Genomic DNA, 22,096 nt, shown 5'->3' on the forward strand with positions numbered 1-22,096 from the left:
CTCCAACAGGTAGCCTCCATAGATCGGTGGCTGGACCTAAAATAGGTTCCCCAAAGAAAAACAAATTTAATGTGAAGTATAAAGAGAAATCAGTTCTGGAAATGTATTATTCTGCCTGCATCAGTTTATGGCATCATGGAAGGTGTTTAAACCAACACTATGTGGGTAAATAGGCTCTGCGGCTGCTGTCTGTCAGTGAGAGGCGATGAGGGGAGGAGCGAGCTGGAGCACAGAGGGACCGACTCACTGCGAGTCAATCCGAAACCAACAGTTGACACGGACCGGTGCTTTGTTAAGGCAGGCCTAAAACTTTCATCCGAAACTTAGGCTAAACGTGTTATTTTGAACCAACCTGGAAGAGCCTTCATCCCTGCGCGTTCTAACGTAAAACAAGGATCGACACTGGCAGTAGCTGCTCCCCTGAAGAGGTCAGTAACGTGCACAGGTAATATGCTATTTACTGTCAACGCTGTATTTGCCGTAGATGTTGTTGAGAACAAAAAAAAAAGAAAAAAAGAATAGCCATCACAGCAGACATACAGCCACTATTGATCAGAAAAAACAAAACATATCGGAATTGTGAAATAGTGTATTAAAATGAATAAACAAATTTGTTGTTTCATTAACAAGTTTACTCAATACACAAGTTTACAGCACAGGAGGTTGTGATGAAATGCTGTGTGACATCATCACTTATAATATTTATAATATGAGAGGGGATTTCCAGTTGATATATTCCATTTGTAATGTCAGCCTAAGACTGTTACCAATTTATTGTTGAATTAATGCAGTCTGTTTAAAGCACAATATTGACTGACTATAATAGTTCCAATCAACTCACAGAGCAAGGTGTTGCCCTATTTACCCTTTTAGGGTTTGTGCAGTCACTTGAATGAAATGACATCTCACATCATGTGGATCAGAGCCAGAGTGCAATGGTATCATTCCACTGAAGTTAAGGCAGTCTGTCAACAAAAGCTTCTCCAGAAATATAAAATAGGACAAGCAAAGGGCAAAGAAGCACAGACTGAAAATGATGCTGCCTTTACTATATGCAACATTAACACAATCCATCAACACAATTGATTTGTGTCTTGAACTACGCTGTCTTCACCATTATTCAATCTCAGATAGTTTTGAAGAATAAAGTGATATAGTGGCATGTTTGGAATGCATTTCCTGCCACTGAATAAATGGGGCCTTGGGGTGCAATATTTATTGACTATTGACTGTGCATCAGCTTGCCTCTGGAAATCCCCCTGGATATGCATTCATTAAAGAAAGAGAGGTGCTCCTTCTTGTTCTTTAATTAGCTGCTACCAAAGTACCTTTGAGCAAGGTGTGGATGAAGCTGTTGTGTAATTGCATCCCTCTCACTGTAATCCCACAGTTCATTGATGTAAGTAGGGAATCAGTTCAGTGAGTGAATACACTGAAGCAGCCTGCTTCAGCACCTGCATGCTGCCCTGTAAATAGCGTAATGAATGGAAAGTCGATTTCAACCATTTGCTTTATTAACCATGAACATGAAGAAAGTCATTCAGTGCCATTACTATGTGTGCCCATGTCCCCAAGCCTTAACCTTAGTTTCACATGGAGCTGCAAATGTTAAAATGTAACACAACGTCAGTGGGATTCTATGAATTATTGATGTAAAGACATCAAACTGTTGACTTCAAACTTTTTCTTCTAGCAAGAATAAATGTTGTTTTAATAAAACCAATATGGTCAAACTGAACTTTTTCTACTGTTAAATTAAAGAATTAGAGTTGATTAAAGACTTGGACATGAGCACACAGTTTCTTCCTCACCTGGGAATTCAAAAGGTACACGTCGTCTCATGACCATCAGTCCGTGCACATCTTTCCCCCTGAAAGGCACGTAGTGGTTGTGACAGGAATGCAAAGTAGAGAGGCTGTGCTTTTTCAATGTAGCCTCCCTGCGATGCGTCTAGTTAATGATCCACCTAACAGCGTCTGTTCAGGATAATGACAGGCTCAGAGTTTGATACTCAAGAGTAGTTGGTTGCTGTGCAGAGATTGATCAAGATGAACTACTGGACATTTGGATTTAAATACAGCAAACCAGACCCTGGATAAGAAAATGGGAAAGTCCTTTAACTTGACTTGTTACTGCCAGGTCTTTTGCTTGAAAAAAACATGACTCAGGGAGATTTCTGTTTTGGATTAACCAGAAAAAAACATGGCCAGATAGAATGACATGCGGGAAGTCACATTAATAATAGTTTTGTTCACTTCTACAATGCTGGACAGGACCAATACTGTTTGATCTCTGTTTGATGATATTATATGTCTTCTCAGTGTTTGTGGTGAGTGAGAGGAAGCTTTTGTTTTTATGACTTCATATGCTTTTATCATCAACCAATATGATGATGTTTGTCACCCTCAGACCTATTAGGACCCGGTGCAGGGAATAATTAAGTAGTGTTATATTGATTTTCTCTTTCTTCAGTAACAAAAAATGCACACCCCGTGGTAGAACAATTTCAATAAAACAGTACTTTTATTGAAAGGCCCCATTTGATAACTTTATATTTTTACATTATTTGTGAAATGAAACAGGTTTCAGAAAAACAACACTCCTCCTCAACTATTATCAAAAACAGGCAGCACACTACCATCTCACACATGACAAATAGTAGGCTCATGGTCCTTGACTTTGTTCAAAGATGGTCATCTAAACTAAATACATTGCCTGTAGAAAAGTATGAGATGGATTTAAAAAAAACATTGAAACTTTAGTTAAAGTAATGTTTTTCAGAATCAGAATCAGCTTTATTGGCCTGGTATGTAACACACAAGGAATTTGACTGCGGTTCTAACTTCAGCTCTCTGTGCAAAAAAACAGACAGACATAAATAGACGTATATACAGCTAAGAAATAAATAAATACATATATACCCATAAAACAATGGTGCAATTGCACCTAGTGCAAATTATGCTGATGGAGTTGGGTATCGTGCAAAAAAGGTCCAGTCATATTGAAGATATTAAGTGTTTTGGGGTTTTTTTTTGTTGTTTTTTTTTTAGTTAGATGAGAAGATTAATCCACCCATTATCTATACCCACTTTATCCTGAACAGGGTCACAGGGGTGCTGGAGCCTATCCCAGCTCACTTTGGGCAAAGGCAGGGTTTACCCTGGACAGGTCGCCATCACAGGGCCAACACTTATAGACAATTGGAAACAAAGACCATTCACACCTAATAGCAATTTGTAGAATCACCAATTAACCTGAGGTGCATGTTTTTGGACGGTGGGAGGAAGCCGGAGTACCCGGAGAGAACCCACGCAGGCACAGGGAGAACATGCAAACTCCGCACAGAAAGGCCCGGCCTCAGATTCGAACCCGGAACCTTTTCGCTGTGAGGCGACAATGCTAACCATTGCACCACTGTGCTGCCTGAGAAGATTGATGTACGGTAAATCTCATACCTGTCCATTCAGTATGACCCTGCTGTCAGAAGACAGTTAGCAATCTTAACTTAGTATGGAAGCAGGGGGAAACAGCTAGCCTGGCTATGTCCAAATGTAAAAAAGTACAGCTACATACAGTTCAAAAGCTCACTAACTGTCAAGTTATAGGTTGGTTGTTTGTCTGTACAAAAAAAAAATAATGTGAACATTACAATTTGCAGGTTCACGGAGGGGTATGTTCCAGACTTGGCCTGGAACAGTGACTTCCTGGATTTGACATTGGCTGCCTGGCAACCTCAGGGGGATGGAAATAGTCCATGAAGTCACTGTTTCAGGACTTCTGTTTCAGGAGCTGGTTGGTGGATTTTGAATTCTGCACAAAGCCAAGCAAGCCAGCTTGCTTCCTCTACTTCAAGTCTTTATCCTAAGCAAAGCTAACCTTCCCGTGACTTGAGCCTCCTATTAAATGTTGCAGTCGTATTTGTGTTGTACAGCTGTAGATAATATTTTCTGAATGATTTTATGATTTACTCTGTTTCCTTTATACAGGAATCAGTGGCTGGTGTTAAAGATGTTCTTGTCCCGAAATCTGACCTTGAGGTAACCCAACATTGTCTGTGCTGTTGCACCCCCCTCCCCCCGCACCCCGGAGTGGAGATGGTCCACTGGACCACACAGTGGGGGACATGTATCTGGCTCCAGACTCTGCTGGCCTTTACCCTGGCCAACTGTACCTCACTGGCACCCAGCCCCGTCAACTTCTCCGTGGTGTACACCATGCCCTTTTTCCAGGCCCGGGGTCCTATCCAGAATATCGTCAACAACTCATTTTACCAAGAAGTTTATGTGGCCTCTCAGAATGTGATCGAAGCTGTCAACAGAAGTTTGGAGAAGGTGTGGGAGCTCCGCACGGGGCCAGCGGGAAGCCCAGAGTGTCAGATATGTAATTTGTGTGACATTGAAAAGGATCACAATTTACCAGAGGACACAAACAATCAAGTTTTGCTGTTGGATACTCTCTTTATGTACTTATATTCTTGTGGAAGTTCTCAGTATGGTGTATGCTATTTCCACCAGCTGAACAAAAATGGAGAGCCACCTTCCCTCTCTAAGTGTTTGTTCAGAAAGGATTCAAACTCTGCCGCTTACTGTCCCGACTGTGTGGCGAGCCCTCTTGGTACCAAAGTCTCCATGGTTGAGGAGGGTCAGACTGTCTACTTCTTTGTCGCTACCTCTGTGAATGACAGCGTGACCCAGCGTTACAGCAGGAGGTCGATATCAGTTCGCCGACCAATGGCCACAGAGGATGGTTTCTACAGTGATGTGCGTGGCCTGACTGTCCTCCCCATTCTGCGGAGGACATACCATATTGAATATGTCTACAGCTTTTTCACTCAGGAGTTTGTCTACTTCCTTTCAGTCCAGAGAGAGAGCCCAGATCAGTACTCATCACCATTCCAGACTCGTCTGGGACGTCTCCCACGGAATGAATGGGAGATGAAGAGATATCGGGAGGTGATCCTAGAGTGTCGCTTTGAACCAAAACGCAGGAGGAGGAACGTAGCCACGGAACCCTATAAGGATGTTGTGTACAATGTGGTCCAGGCAGCCCATTTTGGCAAGGCAGGCAGGGAACTGGCAGAGGAGTTGGGGGCAGAGGAGGAGGATGACATCCTTTACGGGGTGTTTGCTGTGACTGATGACAACGGGGTCACGGAGCATGACTCGGCCCTGTGCGCCTTCCCCATGGACAATGTGAACAAAGCAATCGTTGATGGGGTGGATGATTGCTGCGAGTCTGGACCAGAGCAGCTTTCCAGAGGGCTCTGCCATTTCCAGCCCTGTGAGAGCTGTCCACATGAGGTGAGCCCATCATTCAACTAACAAACATCTATTCCACCTTATTAATATATTTTATATCCAGTCACGTTTACTTCAGGAGCCACGCAGGTAAAAGACATAGGTATATCCAGCTGAGTGTGAATCATAGTGAGCTGGTGGGAAAGTATGTGGAGATAAGATCATATATGCAATCCCAACAATGTCGCTGACTTTCAGATTTAGTCCTCACTTAAAATAGAAAACATCAAAGGTATTGTCCTGTACCCGTTCATATGAATCACAGTGTGCTGATTGACTGTGCAGGTAGTTACCACGGGTGTGGAGCTTTAAAGTATGCCTGGGATCCTTTCTCTTGGTGTGCAGAATCACTAAAAAGATGGTGAACAGACTCTTCGAACTCATTGTAGCTGGATGAAATCAGTTTCACAAGTTGCTTATTTGTACATGGACAGTGGATGGTAACATTTTAAATGAGGAAAATAATGAGTTACAGGAGTTTCTTGGATGTCATGATTTTGGGAAAGACATTATGATGACAGAATAGGAACCCTAATTTTACTTGTTTTTTGTTGTTGTTTTACTGGCAGAAGCAACGTTATATGCAGAGGACGAGCCAACCATGACTAATGAAATGAAACACAGATGAAATGCAAAAAGGCAGCCCGGTGTTTTTTTTTTCCAGCTGCACAAATTCCTTTGAGAAATCTGTAGTTTATTATGTAAAATGTAAGTGAAACCATTGTCCTCAGTTGAACTTAATTGATCTGAGGGGTTTATTGAAATCTTACAATTTTGCACTTCCTCCATTAAAAAAAAAGAAAAAGATTATCCAGTTAAAGAAGTCTGACATCTTGAAAAATACGAACCAGTGACCTTAGCGTAAGCATAAAGACTGGAAACCCCAGCTAGCATGGCTCTTTTCAAAATTAAAACAAATTCTTATCTACATCTCATGAAGCTCATTAATGAACGCATTATATCTTTTATCATATAACTGTCAAAACAAAGGTGTACATATTTGCTGACTTCCTGGAGCTGCAATGTGTTTAGCTAAACTAAGCTAACTGCCTCATATTTAGCTGGCAGACGTATGTATGTTATCGATCTGCTCAACTGACTAGAGGAGCTGATTTAATTAATGAGAAAGTCATGAACACATTAAAAGTCACTGAAATATGATTTCATCCAATTAAAAATGGTGCCTCAGTTTATCTGAACCTTTTAAAAGATTTCCTCTTTAACCAGAAATGATCATTTACTTTGCACATGCTGTCCTTGTCATCATGTATCAGATCCTCTAGATTACTTCTGGGGATTTCTGTGAAGTAATATTCTGGACATTTCATCCCAGTCAGTAGAGGAATGCAAGTACAACCAATTGTAGGAGCATTCAGCGTGCACTCAGTCTTACATCCAAGAGAACAGGGATATAAATTGCCTTTTGAATGGAAAAATAAAATTGGAGTCCTCCTACACACTTGTCATTACTCAGAAGAAACTGAAGGAATGAGAATGTGACGGGGGCCATGTGGTATTGAGGGTAGTTATCATTTGTTTTCTGTGTCTGTTCAGTGACTTTCTCAAGACGGACAGGAAAAGGTTTCTTGAAAAAGTCAATCAAAGTAAAAAAAAAAAAGAAAAAAGGTTTTGCCTCATTCCTTCTTGGTGTGAGGATATCATTTTCAGGACATGTGTCTGCATTTAGACATACAGTACATTTTTAAAGGTCTTACAATATGTTAGTGTTTGGTTTCTTATGTTAAGTCTCATGGGAAGATGGCTATTTATCTGCATGTTTCCCATGATATTGGTTTTCTCTGTGAATGTTGTTCACTGCTGCTCGTTGGGGTAAGACTTGGGATGGTGGTTGTGGTAATTCCCTATTCCCGTACTAAAAGTAAATCTGATTCAGTGAGAGAATTTATGAGAATTTCCTGGACTGGGTTGCTGTTATTGCAGTTGCAGTTATGATTTCATAGTTTAGATGTTGAGTCAATAAGAAAATAGACTAATACTCTGAAGTTAAATATTTAGACTTGGTTTTTATTTCAGGTTTTAGATTCAGAGATGACAGTTTGGGACAAAGTCATTTGATTAAGTTTGGTGGAACACAATATATTTTGGATTTCTCACTCTCTATTTCCCTTTGGAGGAACTTGGACTAGTCATGAACTCCAGAGGCATCTTTTGTGTTGCTTTTGGCTGCTGGTCTGTAGGACTGTCCAACAGTCTGAAATCCTGGTTATTCCATTTCTCAGCAACTCAAAACATCATCAAGATGTCATCTGTGCCTCACAAATATTCAGCTTTTGTGCTTTTCAATACATTACTGAGTCATGTAGACATACGAGGACCAATGGATTATATAATGTAGAGGATTTTTAATGGCGTATTTAATATGGTCTCAGATTAGCGAAGGATAGAATTTAGTTTTTAATCATATTCTTGTGCACACTTGGTCTTAATGTCATTTTAGAGGTGTTACATGTTAAAGTATATTTTTGGCTCCAAATTTGGCCATTTATTACCAGTTTTTTATTTGTATATTTTAAAATTGGTTCAGGGAACTGATTCATAACCAAGGTTTTATGCTCCTGTGGGATAGGGAGGTGAATGACTTCGGTCAAAAGCAATGCTGTTTGTGTTTTTGCCTTTCTTTAGCTCTAAGGTTGCTTCATGAGACTGGATGGTGAAGGATGCACAGCAGCCAATGCGTATTTACTGCCTACTTATTTTAAAAATGTTTATTTCCCCTTTTTCCCCTACACTTTTATATATTAAGACAACTATTCATTGGGTAATTTCTTTCGTTTTACATTTTATCTTCAGAGATGTAATCCACTGTTTACTTGTAAAGGGAAGACTCCCTTTAATCAAACAGTGATCCACCCTCCTCTGTGTCTATAGCTACAGGGCAATCCCTCTCTCTCACATAATCATCTCTCATCGGCATTTTGCATTATGAAATAATCAATAATCACAGTATTATCATAACCCTTTTGGTCTTGTGTTGTGGTGTGCCAGGAACTTTGTTTCTCATGGTCAACCCGTTGACCAGCAACATGCTCCAAATAGTTGCGCCTGTCCGACCAGATCTGTAAAATTTTCAAAAGATCATGTATTGTCTGAGAACATGGAATTCTTTGGGGCACATTAAATAAACTCTGAGCTGGCAAGTCATTATTTTAACTCTGTTTTAAATCAGATTAGATATGGAAAACGCTAAAAAAATCTGAATGGTCTTAAAGAATTATTAAAGAAAATGAGGTTCTGTAATATGCTTACTAATTTAACATAGGTGGACGGTTTTATTGGTAACATCAAAAAGCCTTTATACGTATTTAAATGATGATTTTGTCATACATAGCCTGTACATTAAATTGTGAATATAACTGGTTTGTCAAAATTCAAGTACCACTCACAAGCTTTTAACTTTCATCATTCGGCCTTTAGCAGCAGATGGAGTTTGTTTGCTCAGTTGTCATGAAGGTGAATTTGTTCCATGTTGGGTTATACGTTTAGCATGAAAGTTCACTCTTGACCCCGGAAACAATAATTAAAACAAAAATGATGCAGTGCAAGATTCCCTTACTGGCTTTTTTCAACCCAAATATCACGCCATAGCGTGTAATACATATCACCGTACTGGACAATATTGTGTCAGTATCATGTTTTGCCTTGTCCAGGTATGAAAAGTAAGGCGCCCTAGGTTTGGGCACCAAAAACCCAGTGTTTAGGTTTCAGAAAAGATCATGATTTGGGTTAGAAGGTAAGGGGCCTTCCTTCCTACTCGGACTTCATCACTGTTTATTCTTTGTCACATGACCTCCGTCACATGACGTTCGTTTACGACCCTGGTGATACATGCGTGTACTTTTCACACCTAGGCGAGGCAAAACCTGACATTATCCTCTAGTGGACTGATGGGTATATTACACACTTATGGTACTGGGCTTCTTCTTTTTTTCTTCAAATCTACCTCCATGAATACTGAGCAAACTTCACCTGCAGATGGGATGTGGTTTTGTCTGAAGCTGAATGTTCAATAGGTAGTTTTATTTTAGCATTTTTTCCAAGCTCAAGAATAAACATTCATGCTTATTATGCATTGTTTTTGTTTTTTTACATTAATCATGAAATACACTAACACCATGACACTTCAGGACAAACTCCTCACTCTCCTCTCTTTTTAAAAAGGAAGAGCCACCTGTTACAGACCCTGCTGTGGACCCAGTTTGAAACAGATGTAATAATAATATTGACTGCAATCTCTGCTTCACTTTCTTCCTCACTCTTTCTTTCTGTATCATCTGCTGCCTGTGGCCTTCGTACCAGAGCATGGAGAACAACGCCACATGCAGAGACCATCCTACCATGGTGTCAAAGCCATACTACAGGGTGGACCTCTTCAACAGGCAAATGACAAACGTCCTGCTCACCTCTCTCCTGGTCACAACTATAGAGAACAAGACCGTTGCCCATATTGGCACCTCGACTGGACGTCTGCTCCAGGTATACACCAGCATTTAAAAGATTGTTGCTTTATTTTGTAGTCATTTTTGACTTACTATGATCCACTACTAATCCTTTGTTGTGTCTGTGTTGGCAGCTTGTATTGACAAGATCCAGCCCTGTTATCTTTGCCAATTACTCTTTGGTAGAGAACCAGAGGGTGTCCTCCACTGCTGCTGTGTACTCTTCAGAGTATCTTCTCTTTGTGATTGGAGACAAGGTACAGTTGCGGTCCCTTTACGGTTTATTTAAGTGAGAGAATACCAATATTTGGTGGCAAACTTTCTAAACACGTACAGTGGCGCAGTGGATATTACTGTCACCTGATGGCTGGGGGTCTCAGGTTCGATCAGGCTACATTATAATTACAAATGATTTGAGGAATGTGACTGACTGTCTGTCTGTGACCCTGAAATACTCTGGAGACCTTCCTGGCTGTTTTCCTGCCTTCTGGAAAGAGCATGCTTGGATACGTTATGACCCCTGGGACTTTGAGAAGGAATTACAGGCTAAAGAAAATCAATGAACTTGATGTGACTTTGTAGTTTGTGGCAGGATGGATATTAAAGGCTGACAGTAGATCAGTCATCACATGGGTCCTGAGGTACTCCTATGGGACACCAGGAATATTACCGTGGCAAATGAAGATCCTCTGGGCTCAGCACCTTTTAATGTTGTTTGTTAAGCAAGACTACAGCCTAAGACACTCCCTGTCAGAGAATACAATTTTTGCTAACAGTGTTCAGACCTGTGCAAAAAAAAAGATGATTAATGAAAACAACAGGTTGGAAGATGCCTGACTGGGGAGTTGTGGGATTTTGGTTCTGCTTAAAAAAAAAAAAAAAAAAAAAAAAAAAAAAAAAAAAAAAAAAAAATCCTTTTATTAAGAAATTGCTGTAGAGAGTGAATTAAAGGGATAATATATTGGATATAAATATTTTTCTTTTTAATTGTGAATAATCTGAAATTTACCACAATAATTTCAGCACTGGGAGCTGTCCAGGTGATATGTTAAAGAGCCTGGTGCTGAACAAGGCCCAGTATCAGTTTACATGTCTCTGCATGAAAGGTATCAATTATTAAGTAGTCAATTCAGGTCATTTCTATAGTATTTAAATGGGTGCTCTATTTGCATTCCTTTAAATCTACATTAGATGTACTTGTATTTTGAAACTGAATAACAAAACAATCTTTTATGAAAAAAAAAAGAAAGGTAATATTGAAATTTTAAATTTGATTTGGGGGCAACTAATTTCATAAAGATGGAAATTTGGCTCACAGGCTTATATAAATAAATCCTACTTATATCTGATGTATTGTATGTGTGTTATCAACTGTGTGATTGGCTCAACATGTAGAAATCAGTTAGCTACTGTCCAATAGGTTTTGGCCTCTTTGGCTTAAAAAAAAGGATGGGAATAGCAATGTCATGGAAAAGAAAAGGAAAGAACATTTCTCATGCAACTGTTTATAGTTACATTCATATGACAAAGTAAATGGCACTGTGGGAATTTGTCCCAAGAATGAATTTGTGAAATGAAAATGATTATTTCTCTGTTTAAGATGATTCAGGTGCCCCAGAGAGGACCAGGTTGTCAACACTTCATGACTTGTGCCATGTGCCTGACGGCCCCAAAGTTCATGAGCTGTGGCTGGTGCTCTGGATTGTGTTCATGGAAGAGCGAGTGCAACAGACACTGGAGGAATGAGTCATGCACACCTGGGATCACTGGGGTGAGGTTTGGTCTGTAATGCAGGATACAAAACATCCCTTTGTGCACCTAAACATTTTTTAAGTTTGAAGGTGGTACTATATATTTTGCTTGACGCAGTTCTTTCCACGGACTGCTCCCCCTGATGGTCAAACAGAGCTAACGGTATGTGGATGGGAGTTCCAGTCTCCATTAAGGCCTGCTATAACCTCCAGGACCCATCAGGTCAGACTGGGACAGACTCCCTGCACTGTGCTTCCAGTCAAAAGCAACAACACACAGTGAGTAACCTTTACGGCTTGCTCTGGTACAGTCTGTACATACTAGAATAACTTTGTGGAAAATACACCCTCAATTTGTTCATGTGCTGTGTGGAGAAAATACAAATCTTGTCATTTCTTTACCAGAAGCCTTCAGAGTAAACAGAACATAGCTTTGCTGCAGTGTGATCAGGTCCATTTAGGACAATGTTTGTGCAGATACAGCGGGTAAAATAAGTATTGAACACGTCACCATTTTTCTCAGTAAATATATTTCCAAAGGTGCTATTGACATGAAATTTTCACCAGATGTTGGTAACAACAAGACCTTCGCAACCTTATTGTTGCAAAACATACTAATGGCATTGGTTACGGACACATTTCGAAACGTCTGAATGTTCCAGTGAGCACTGTTGGGGCCATAATCCGGAAGTGGAAAGAACATCATTTCACCATAAACTGGCCACGACCAGGTGCTCCTCGCAAGATTTCTGACAGAGGAGTGAAAATAATTATCAGAAGAGTTGTCCAAGAGCCAAGGACCACTTCTGGAGAGCTTCAGAAAGACCTGGAATTAGCAGGTACAATTGTTTCAAAGAAAACAATAAGTTATGCACTCAACCGCCATGGCCTCCATGCACGCTCACCACGCAAGACTCCATTGCTGAAGAAAAGCATGTTGAAGCTTGTTTAAAGTTTGCTGCACAACATTTGGACAAGCCTGTGAAATACTGGGAGAATATAGTCTGGTCAGATGATAGCAAAATTAAACTCTTTGGATGCCATAATACACACCATGTTTGGAAGACAAATGGCACTGCACATCACCTTAAAAACACCAGACTAACAGTGAAGTTTGGAGGTGGGAACATCATGGTGTGGGGCTGCTTTTCAGCATACTGTACTGGCAAGGAAGGATGCACAGGAAGGATGAATGGAAAAATTTACCGAGACATTCTTGATAAAAAGCTGCTGCCATCTACCAGGATGATGAAGATGAAATGAGGTTGGACATTTCAGCAAGACAATGATCCCAAACACAGCCAAGGAAACTCTCAATTGGTTTCAGAGAAATAAAATAAAGCTGCTAGAATGGCCCAGCCAATCACCTGACTTGAATCCAATTGAAAATCTATGGAAAGAACTAAAGATCAGAGTTCATAGAAGAGGCCCACGAAACCTTCAAGATTTGAAGACTGTTTGTGTGGAAGAATGGGCCCAAATCACACCTGAGAAATGCATACGACTAGTTTCTCCGTACAGGAGGCGTCTTGAAGTTGTCATTACCAACAAAGGCTTTTGTACAAAGTATTAAAGAAATATCAGTAAGCGTGTTCAATACTTTTCCCCTGTGTCATTTTACATTATTACACATAACTTAATTTCTGAACTTATTTGTTTTGGTTTCTTTGTATGTATGGACTACTTGGGTTGTTACCAACATCTGGTGAAAATTTCATGTCAATAGCGCCTTTGGAAATATATTTACTGAGAAAAATGGTGACGTTTTCAATGCTTATTTTAACTGCTGTATGCAAAATACCAAATTTAAACTTTAAGGAATTGTGACCAAGACATGGTTTTGCCAACACGCTGATGTTTCAGAGGTATTTTTTTTTCTATGTTCACATTGTGGTTTATATTTGGTAATTAGCTAGAAACACAAAGCACATCTGTGGCTAAAATGTTGTTAATACAAAGCTAGAAAGATTAAAAAGTGTACATGTAAGAGCAGATTTTTTTTGTTTATCATATTTTCCCCCCAAAATTAAAAAAACTAAAAATTAAAAAAACAATCTCAATCAAATGTAAACCCATTGAAACAAATGCAACTTTTGTCTCCTGTTGCAGTCCAGCAGCTTTATTCCACCATGAAATGAAATTTTCCCTGCTGTTGCAGCAAACTATATTTTCCACAGACATGCTGACACAAGTGTTTTCTTGTACTGCTGTGCAGTCTAGTATGTAAGATTCGCTCTGGGGCCACTGAGCTGTCCAAACCAGTGAACGTTACCGTGGAAGTGCATGAGGGCAAAGTTGAGGGACGTTACTCTATTGACGGGAAGGCAGAAATGCCAGGGTTCACATTTGTGGTAATCTTATTGTTATTATCTTGCTTATTACAAAATCTCAAGCTAAAAATATTCTTAATTTTATCCAATAAGTATCAAAACCTGTTAAAATCTGAGATAAACCTTCCCTCCAGATTCCGAACATCACAGAAATCCAGCCAAACTATGGTCCTCGTGTTGGGGGCACTCTCATCACTGTGTCTGGGCCTCACTTAGATGCTGGAAAGACCAGGAAAGTCACTCTTAATGATGTGCCCTGCCCTATAAAAAGGTCTGTAAATATATTTCCTTAATTGTTTACATCACATTTGACGTGTTTTTTCACATAAAGTGTTTGCATCACAACTTTTTGTACTTGCCCTAGTTTCTAGAGGTTAAGGAGATGAAATGCTTACAGCTTCCTTTTTTTCCATTGCTGTGATCTATTAAGCAAACTTGTTCAAACCTGTTTGTAGAATATTTACAGTTTGAAAAACTACTGGCTAGAAGGTAGAAGACTGACTCAGCACTGAACTATTTTCTCTTGGCGATGTTATTGAACTTGCAAAATATACAGTATTTTGAAGCCTTTTGATTTGCTACAGTTAAAGTGTTTTAATTGACACACACCTCTGTCTCTCTGCAGAGTCACACAGCCTAAAGGCAACGTGTCTTCCATCATATGTCTGTCCAAACCCATCTCAGAGGTTAGGGATGTTCCTCTGAGTGTTTTCATCGACAAGTCTCCTGTTCTCACAACAAAGGTGTTTTACTACAAAGAGAACCCGAAGATTACAGCCGTCCTGCCCGACTGTAGCTTTGACAGGTAGGCCATGGAGACCTCACCACAAATAGCTGCTGCGTCGATGTATTTTGATCTGGAAAGACAAAGAGAATAAAGTACACCTTTGTATCTTCCGTCTCATCTCTCTCAGTTGTAACAGGAAATTACTTATTTTCCCTGATTAAACTCTTTTTGTCTTTGAACTGTAGGGGTTCAAAGATTGTGATTGAAGGGGAGAACCTGGATTCTGTTTACCGCACCATCATCCGCTTTAAACCCAATGAGAGTCACCTGAAACCTGTGACGAGGGTACAGTGTTCATAACAGTAGAACCATTAAAATGCATTATTCTTCATACGGTTGTAGAACTACTTGATTTCCCCTCAGACAGATGTCTTCACATTTTACTGTCTGGAACGAGCATTAAAGTATTATTACATTGTTTTGTTCCAGGAATGCATCGGCAAGTCGTTGGCCACAAGGATGGAATGTATCACTCCTGGGTTCCACAGGGATGAGACGGAGGAAGGAGAGCTGTCTTTTGACATGGATGGAGCGTTGGGCCTTTGGAACAAAGAGTTCTCCTATCACCCCTACGGCGAGCCCATACCTTTTGAAACAGAAGGACACGTGCTAAATTTGTACCCTGGCTTTGATGAAGTGTCACTACACGTAAGTTGTGAGGGTATTTCAATTTGAATTGACACAATCAATGTGAGTTTGTAAAATTTGTCACAGATTTATAAATGTCTCATATCTTGATTTGATCTCTATGTTTACAGCATCAAAAGCTGAACCTGGTCAGCTCCTGTATGACCATTATTATGACGGTGGCAGGTGTTGATTGTGATGCTAAAGTCCTGGATAATGAGATCACCTGCAGGATCCCCAGGAACATGACAATTCCCAGTGACGGACTACCAGTGAAGGTTGGTCCTGCTTGGCGTTTGGATGTTGATTAACTGACTGATTTATTTTGATTCCACAGGCAACGTGGTGCCTCTTTGTATAGGCCCCTTGTCTGGTCAGTGATCACGAACCGCTTTTTTACATTGTATCACTAACCCTTCACTTAGTCATGAGATAGAATTGGCAAATATTTGCTTTGTGTATTTCAATTTAATGTCATCAAGACCTTCTACAAAATTGTCAGAAGGAGCAAATTCTAAAATAAATTCCACTTTTGACTTCAGCATATCTGGATGCTAGTTGTAAGGTAGATAGTTTAGTCAAATTAGCTTAAAAGAATAACTGGAAACTATTTTAGGAAATATGCTAATGTGATTTCTGTCCTGAGCAAGATGAGAAAACTGACACAACTGTCCCTTCTGTATTGTAACTATGAGGCTACTGTGAGCAGGCAGTTTGCTTATTTTAGCACAAAGAGTGGAAACAGAGGAATACACATAGTCTGGCTCTATCCAAGATGAGCTGGATCAAGACTTCAGGAAGTGACTGTGCCTAGCCAAGAAGCAATCTCGCAGTAACTGCTGTAAATCTCCAATTTGTAATTTTTATATTTCATTTCTGTGGGGATTGAACAAACTGGATATAAGGTATTAATTAGAGCTTTAGGGCCACTGTTGGCTGGATTCTGTTACCTTTGGACACAACCAGGCTTGCCTCTGTTACCGGTCTTCATGCTAAGCTAACCTGACCAGCTGCTGGAGGTAGTTTCATATTTAACTTTGTAACATACAGACAGACAGAAAAAGTGCTTTTATCAAAACGTGAATTACAATTTCTCTAAATACTGCAAGTGTTTGTCAAGAACTAGTCACCTTGCACTACAAGAAAAACTTCAAGCATGCTGGATTGAGGAGAGTTTAACCCTTATAAATGTATACTTCTGCAGTGATAAGTTACAAGAGAAAAACTATACGCAATAATAGACTGATGGATTGGCAAACAATAATGATGCTTATTCTGGGTGTGATGGACTCTGTTGTCCAGATCTCAATCAACGGTCAGGTCCACAACGTTGGCACAGTGGTGCGGGTCAGCAACCACTACATGGTGGGGATTGTCCTGGGGATCCTGGCAGCTCTGGTAATTGGAGCGGTGCTGGCCTTTGTCGTCATGAAACACTTGAGGAAGAAGAAGAAAGGTCAGCGACTCTCTTTCTCTCTCTGTCGCTCTCACTGTGGACCTTGATCAGACTTGTTTATGCAACTGTGACCGGGTGTGGGTGGGAATTTGAGATGAATCACACAAGTCTTTCAACTAGAAAATCTCAAAGTTTTGTATGTAGGATGTACATTCGTTCCTCTTTCGGGGTTGATAGTTAAGAAAGTGTTGTGAAATATTTCTCAGCCTCCATGGTTGAGACACGTTTGGCCCACAGTACTAACTACTCTGGTACAAATAATGTGGAGCTGTCGCCTGTTGGAGACTACAGAAGAGGTGACTAAGCACACATGTAATATTCTCCACCTTAATGTTGTAGGTACCTTCAAACAGTTCTTCACAGTATGCCTCTTTCTCTTGACTTTTACCAGTAGTGTCCCTGAGTCCTCCCACCCCGCTGGTGGGGCCGGTGGTGTTCCCCAGCCTGGCCTACGCTGCAGGCAGCATAGATCCTACCCTCACTCCCCTCATGCCAGCAGAAAAGATCTCTATCTCCAGTTTTAGGCCAGAGCTGCTGGAGGAGGTGAAGGATGTTCTTATTCCTGCCGAGATGCTTATTGTGCAGCATCATCGGATCATAGGGAAGGGTAGGAAACCTCTCTGTCTCTATCCGAAACAAACAACAACAAAAAAACTTGTCATGGAACCAAAGCTTTATTGTATTTCGAGGGGACAACACTTGTCCTCTGTCATGTGTCTCTGTCATTTTTGTTTTTCCTGCAGGCCATTTTGGAACTGTCTATCATGGCTACTTCACAGATCCCAACAACAGAGAAATCCACTGTGCTGTCAAGTCTTTGAATAGTTGAGTAATGTCTACCTTTTGAGTTTTGATTTATAGGCCTTAGGAAAGCATCAGAAAGTCTCTGTTGTGGAACAGAGTATCTATGATGACCTCTGAGTACATTTAATGACAGATTCACTCTGTTATGGGGAGCGTTTAAAAATATTCCTTTTCAAATAATCTATATGTATGTGTGTCATCAGGAATAACAGATGTGGAAGAGGTGGAGCAGTTTTTGAAAGAAGGCATCATAATGAAGGGTTTCCACCACATCAATGTGCTGTCTCTGCTGGGCATTCTCCTGCCGCAGAAAGGGCTCCCTCTAGTGGTGCTGCCATACATGAAACACGGGGACCTGCGGCACTTTATACGCTGTGAAAAGAGGGTGAGACGCCTACATTAAAACAGTGAAAATTCATAATATGATTTATGTACAACCATCTACCTAACAAACTATTTCACTTTTTTTTAAATGCAGTTTTTGTTCTGTGTTTGTGGATTTTGTTTAGAACCCCACCGTTAAGGATCTGATTGGCTTTGGGCTGCAGGTTGCTAAGGGGATGGAGTATTTGGCACAGAAGAAGTTTGTGCACAGAGATCTTGCCGCACGCAATTGCATGTGAGTCCCCAAAATATGCAGAGAAATCAGCAATTTGTTCAGACCTGAATTTCTGTTCGGTTTGGCTTTTTGGTTTGACTTTGGGATGTTTTATGGTACAGACTTTGGTTCACCTCCTCTTACTTTTTCTGTCTTCAGGCTGGACGAGTCATATACAGTGAAGGTGGCAGACTTTGGCATGGCCAGAGATGTTTTTGATAAGGAGTATTACAGTGTTCAGGACCACAAGAAGGCTAAACTGCCTGTCAAGTGGATGGCCATCGAGAGCCTGCAAACGCAGAAATTCACCTCCAAGTCAGATGTGGTGTGCATAATACTATTTACTGCAATAATAATAATAATCACTGCAGTGGGTTTAAATGTTTTTGGTTAAAAGGAGATGATATGTGCTGGCATCACAATTTTAAGCTACTGAATGGATGGGAGTTAAGTTCTGTACATGCGTGATGGTACTTGTTATATGACTTTTGCCTCTCCTGATGCAGTGGTCCTTCGGTGTTTTGATGTGGGAGATGCTGACCAGGGGAGCAAGCCCCTACCCAGAGGTGGACCCATATGACATAACACATTACTTACTAAAGGGCAGGAGGCTTCACCAACCACAGTACTGCCCTGACCCTTTGTAAGTTGCAGGAATGATAAGTAGCATTATTTGCCACCTTTGTTGAAGAACTTATTGTAAGTGTTGTTTTAGTTAACATTTATTAGTTAAGGACTGTTTCAATGTGACCACTAATACTTTAGAAAGACAGATTTACAGAAACAAGGCCAAAGAGAAAACATCCGGGCACAAAGTCCAAATAGTAATAACAAGATGTTCAAATGGTTACTCAGTAGTGTGAAACTCGTAAATTGTCTACTACTCTGTATGCCAATATAGTTAAGCAATTCCGTTTGCAGTTAATATGTATGCCTGGAGCATACTTAGAAGAACACTGCTTCTGTCACACACACACACACACACACACACACACACACACACACACACACACACACACACACACACACACACACACACACACACACACACACACTCAATTGTGTTAACATACACTCGTGTGACTTTTCTTTAGCCGTTTTAATGATAAGTTGCTTGGACAGTAGGCTTCTGCTTAACAACTTATATAAATGAACCATTCATACCGCTTGTCCACTGAGGCCTTGTCACACATCCAACATGGGTTGAGGCCTCATTGAAAAGTTTTACCCAGGGACCCATGTAGACCATCAACAAAGGACATTAGAGAAATATTTGCACAGTTTGGTAAATACTCATAATAGCCTTCTTGACGAAGGTTTGATGAGGTTGATATCACTGACATTTCACCAATGACTATTCAGAATGAAACTCGAGCCAGCAACTCATATAGTTTACCGCACATACTGTGAATAGGGGAAAACGGCAAGCCTGGTTCTGCCCAAACGCAACAAAATTGGTCTACCAGCCTCTCTATTTGTCACTATTCAATGTGCTACATGTTGATAAATTTGTGTAAGTGAGATTCAGAAACAAACATTTTCAATTTACCCAGATTATGTGCAGAACTATATCTCGGCTGGGTCCATTATCTTCCAGGGACTCTCCACTGGTTGCCACTCGTGTTGTGTTAAATAGTGAGCTTCAGAGATGCTGGTTGGTTTTGTTACCAATGGACATTGCCAGGCTAGCTGTTTCTCTTTCTAGTCTTTGGAAAGCGAAACAGAATATGCATAATTCCTGAATTCTCAAACTGTTCCTATAACTCACTGATATTCAGGACAACTTAAAGTCCCCTTACACTGAAAGTGGGGTTTTATTCTTGTTCCTACTTTGGAATTTCTGAGCATCACTGCGCAGAATGATGTAGATGCCAAGTTTAACATTACAAGGCAATCTGAAAATCAGACTTAAAGGGGTGGGCCTACAAGCATGATTTGTGAAATCACAAATAGTTCGTAAACTATTCCTGGTCCAATATTTACCTTAAACAAGTATGATGTGGAACCTTAAAACCCCCAGTGCTCATACACTGAGAGTGGACATTACAGTGAAGTAGGAGACATCTTGCACCCAGCATTTAAACTCTAGATATACAAATAATTTTACATATTTATAGATTATGACATTTTTAAAGAGGGACACAAACATTTAAAAAAGTTTAACAAAACAATTGAACTTTTTTGTAATAACCATATCAGACACAAATCATTGCTCCTAGCAGAGTACTTGTATTTGTATCTGTCTAAATACACATCTGGAGGGGATCTACAATTTTGGCTGATTGGACTCTTCAACATTAAATTGACATCAACTGAAACTTTGTTTTTTTTATTTATTCTGGTGCAACAAAATAGTGGGGTCAAAAAGATGTCAATCAGGCAAAGCCTGCACATGCCATACAGTCCTCAGGCCCAACTGGTAAAACCCTTGTGTAGATAATCTGTGGGTGTGTAGAGTTTTTAAGATCCATTTGCCTTCATACAGATAAAAACACGCCATTTTGTGAGTTTGAAATCTGTAGGTATTGGTAATACGATAATTAAATGTGGACGTCCTTATGGATTGTTTTATTGCTAGTCATTAATACGGCCATTGTGTCTTTACTTAGCCAGACTCTGTCCATGTTATTCCAGGTATAACATTATGCTCCAGTGCTGGGACCCTGATCCAGAGTTGAGGCCTAGCTTTGCTACACTGGTGTCAGCCGTCTCCACCATCCTGTCAGGCCTGGAGGGAGAACACTATATCAGTCTGAATGTCACCTATGTCAACCTGGACCAGCCACGCCCATACCCTGCCCTCACAGAGTCCGCTGATGAATATGACTCCACAGATGTTGAAGACTCAGGCTCAGTCTTTTCCTGATCCACCTCTCCTCCTCTCTCCACTTTAAACTGGTATTGGTGCTAACAGCAAGAGAACACAGGAAACGTCTGCCACACCACACTCGTGCCTTTTACCTTAAAGGCTCTGAAACAGAGATAGGCCTACTGTCTACTGGTTGAGTGCATGAAAGTGACAGGAAGATACTTTCAGCTGGTACAGAATGTGGACCTCATGTCTGGGGGGTTCCAGGGTCTGAGAGCCAAAGGGAAGAGAATGATAACCTTTTAAACCCACGATAAACACATTAGCCTAAATATACTTATACTAAATCATACTTTAACAACATTAGCATTAAGTTGAATTCCACTCTAATTTACCCCATATCTTGCTAATGTTAAATTGCTGATGTTAGTTACAAACATCTCTGGAAAAGCATGAAGTTTTATCCGACAAGTCAAACCTTAACATTTCACTGTTTGTGTCGAGCTGACATATTTTTATTTTATAAATAGAAGAGTTTTTACACAGAAGACTGTTACCTGCTCCATCTGAACCAAAGAGGAAAAGAGTAAAACTAACTGTAGGAGCCTGCTGATGTAATACATGGAGACTGCAGACTACTCTCCTTGAAATGGCTCGCCTGGACGTGAGATCTATGAATATGTATGAAGTATTGGATGGCAACAATTAGCTCTAAACAGCATTTCACCATTAGAACTATTAAAACAAAGAAATTCAATTTGGTATTTTTTTCACCTCTAATCGACAATATGATACAGCTAATCAGTTGTGTTACACTGACTCGATGGCTGGCCAAAGAAAACAAGTTTTGTGAACAATTCTTTCCGTGCAATGCAAATTAGCATTACAATGGAAAAAGCTAACAATGGAAAAAGAGTTTGTTTAAATTAGCCAGTTTTTTTTTTTTTTTTTTTTTTTTTTTTTTTTTTTTTTTTTTTTTAGCTAAATACTGTAAGTAACCAAATCTCACTCAATGCTAAACTGATCCACTTTTCAGATATCCTTTTAAAAAAAAAATTTGTCCAACTGGTATTCATTTAGATGTTATAAAGATAAAGTTCTTCCATGTCCATGTCAAACAAGTAAAATCCTGTAGCATATTCACTACTTTTTACTACTGTTACAGTAGCGTAGCCCATGT

The 22,096-nt window shown here is 40.1% G+C and overlaps 1 protein-coding gene across 1 annotated transcript; it reads left to right on the forward strand.

The window, feature by feature from the left end:
* The first annotated feature begins 280 nt into the window (after positions 1 to 280).
* mst1rb (macrophage stimulating 1 receptor b) lies at positions 281 to 21,842 on the forward strand. Its single transcript, XM_069161375.1, has 21 exons — positions 281 to 445; positions 3,987 to 5,300; positions 9,615 to 9,791; positions 9,889 to 10,011; positions 11,355 to 11,525; positions 11,624 to 11,784; positions 13,721 to 13,856; positions 13,970 to 14,106; positions 14,461 to 14,640; positions 14,808 to 14,907; positions 15,052 to 15,270; positions 15,381 to 15,527; positions 16,552 to 16,705; positions 16,912 to 17,001; positions 17,097 to 17,312; positions 17,449 to 17,529; positions 17,713 to 17,894; positions 18,019 to 18,128; positions 18,267 to 18,432; positions 18,614 to 18,750; positions 20,742 to 21,842. The coding sequence occupies exons 2-21, from the start codon at positions 4,095 to 4,097 to the stop codon at positions 20,971 to 20,973; spliced, it is 4,125 nt and encodes a 1,374-aa protein (XP_069017476.1). The 5' UTR covers positions 281 to 445; positions 3,987 to 4,094; the 3' UTR covers positions 20,974 to 21,842.
* The last annotated feature ends 254 nt before the right edge of the window (positions 21,843 to 22,096 follow it).

This window comes from Embiotoca jacksoni, unplaced genomic scaffold (genome assembly GCF_022577435.1).
Source record: "Embiotoca jacksoni isolate LCO1_2020_lvr unplaced genomic scaffold, fEmbJac1.0.p SCAF_1, whole genome shotgun sequence".
NCBI lineage: Eukaryota > Metazoa > Chordata > Actinopteri > Embiotocidae > Embiotoca > Embiotoca jacksoni.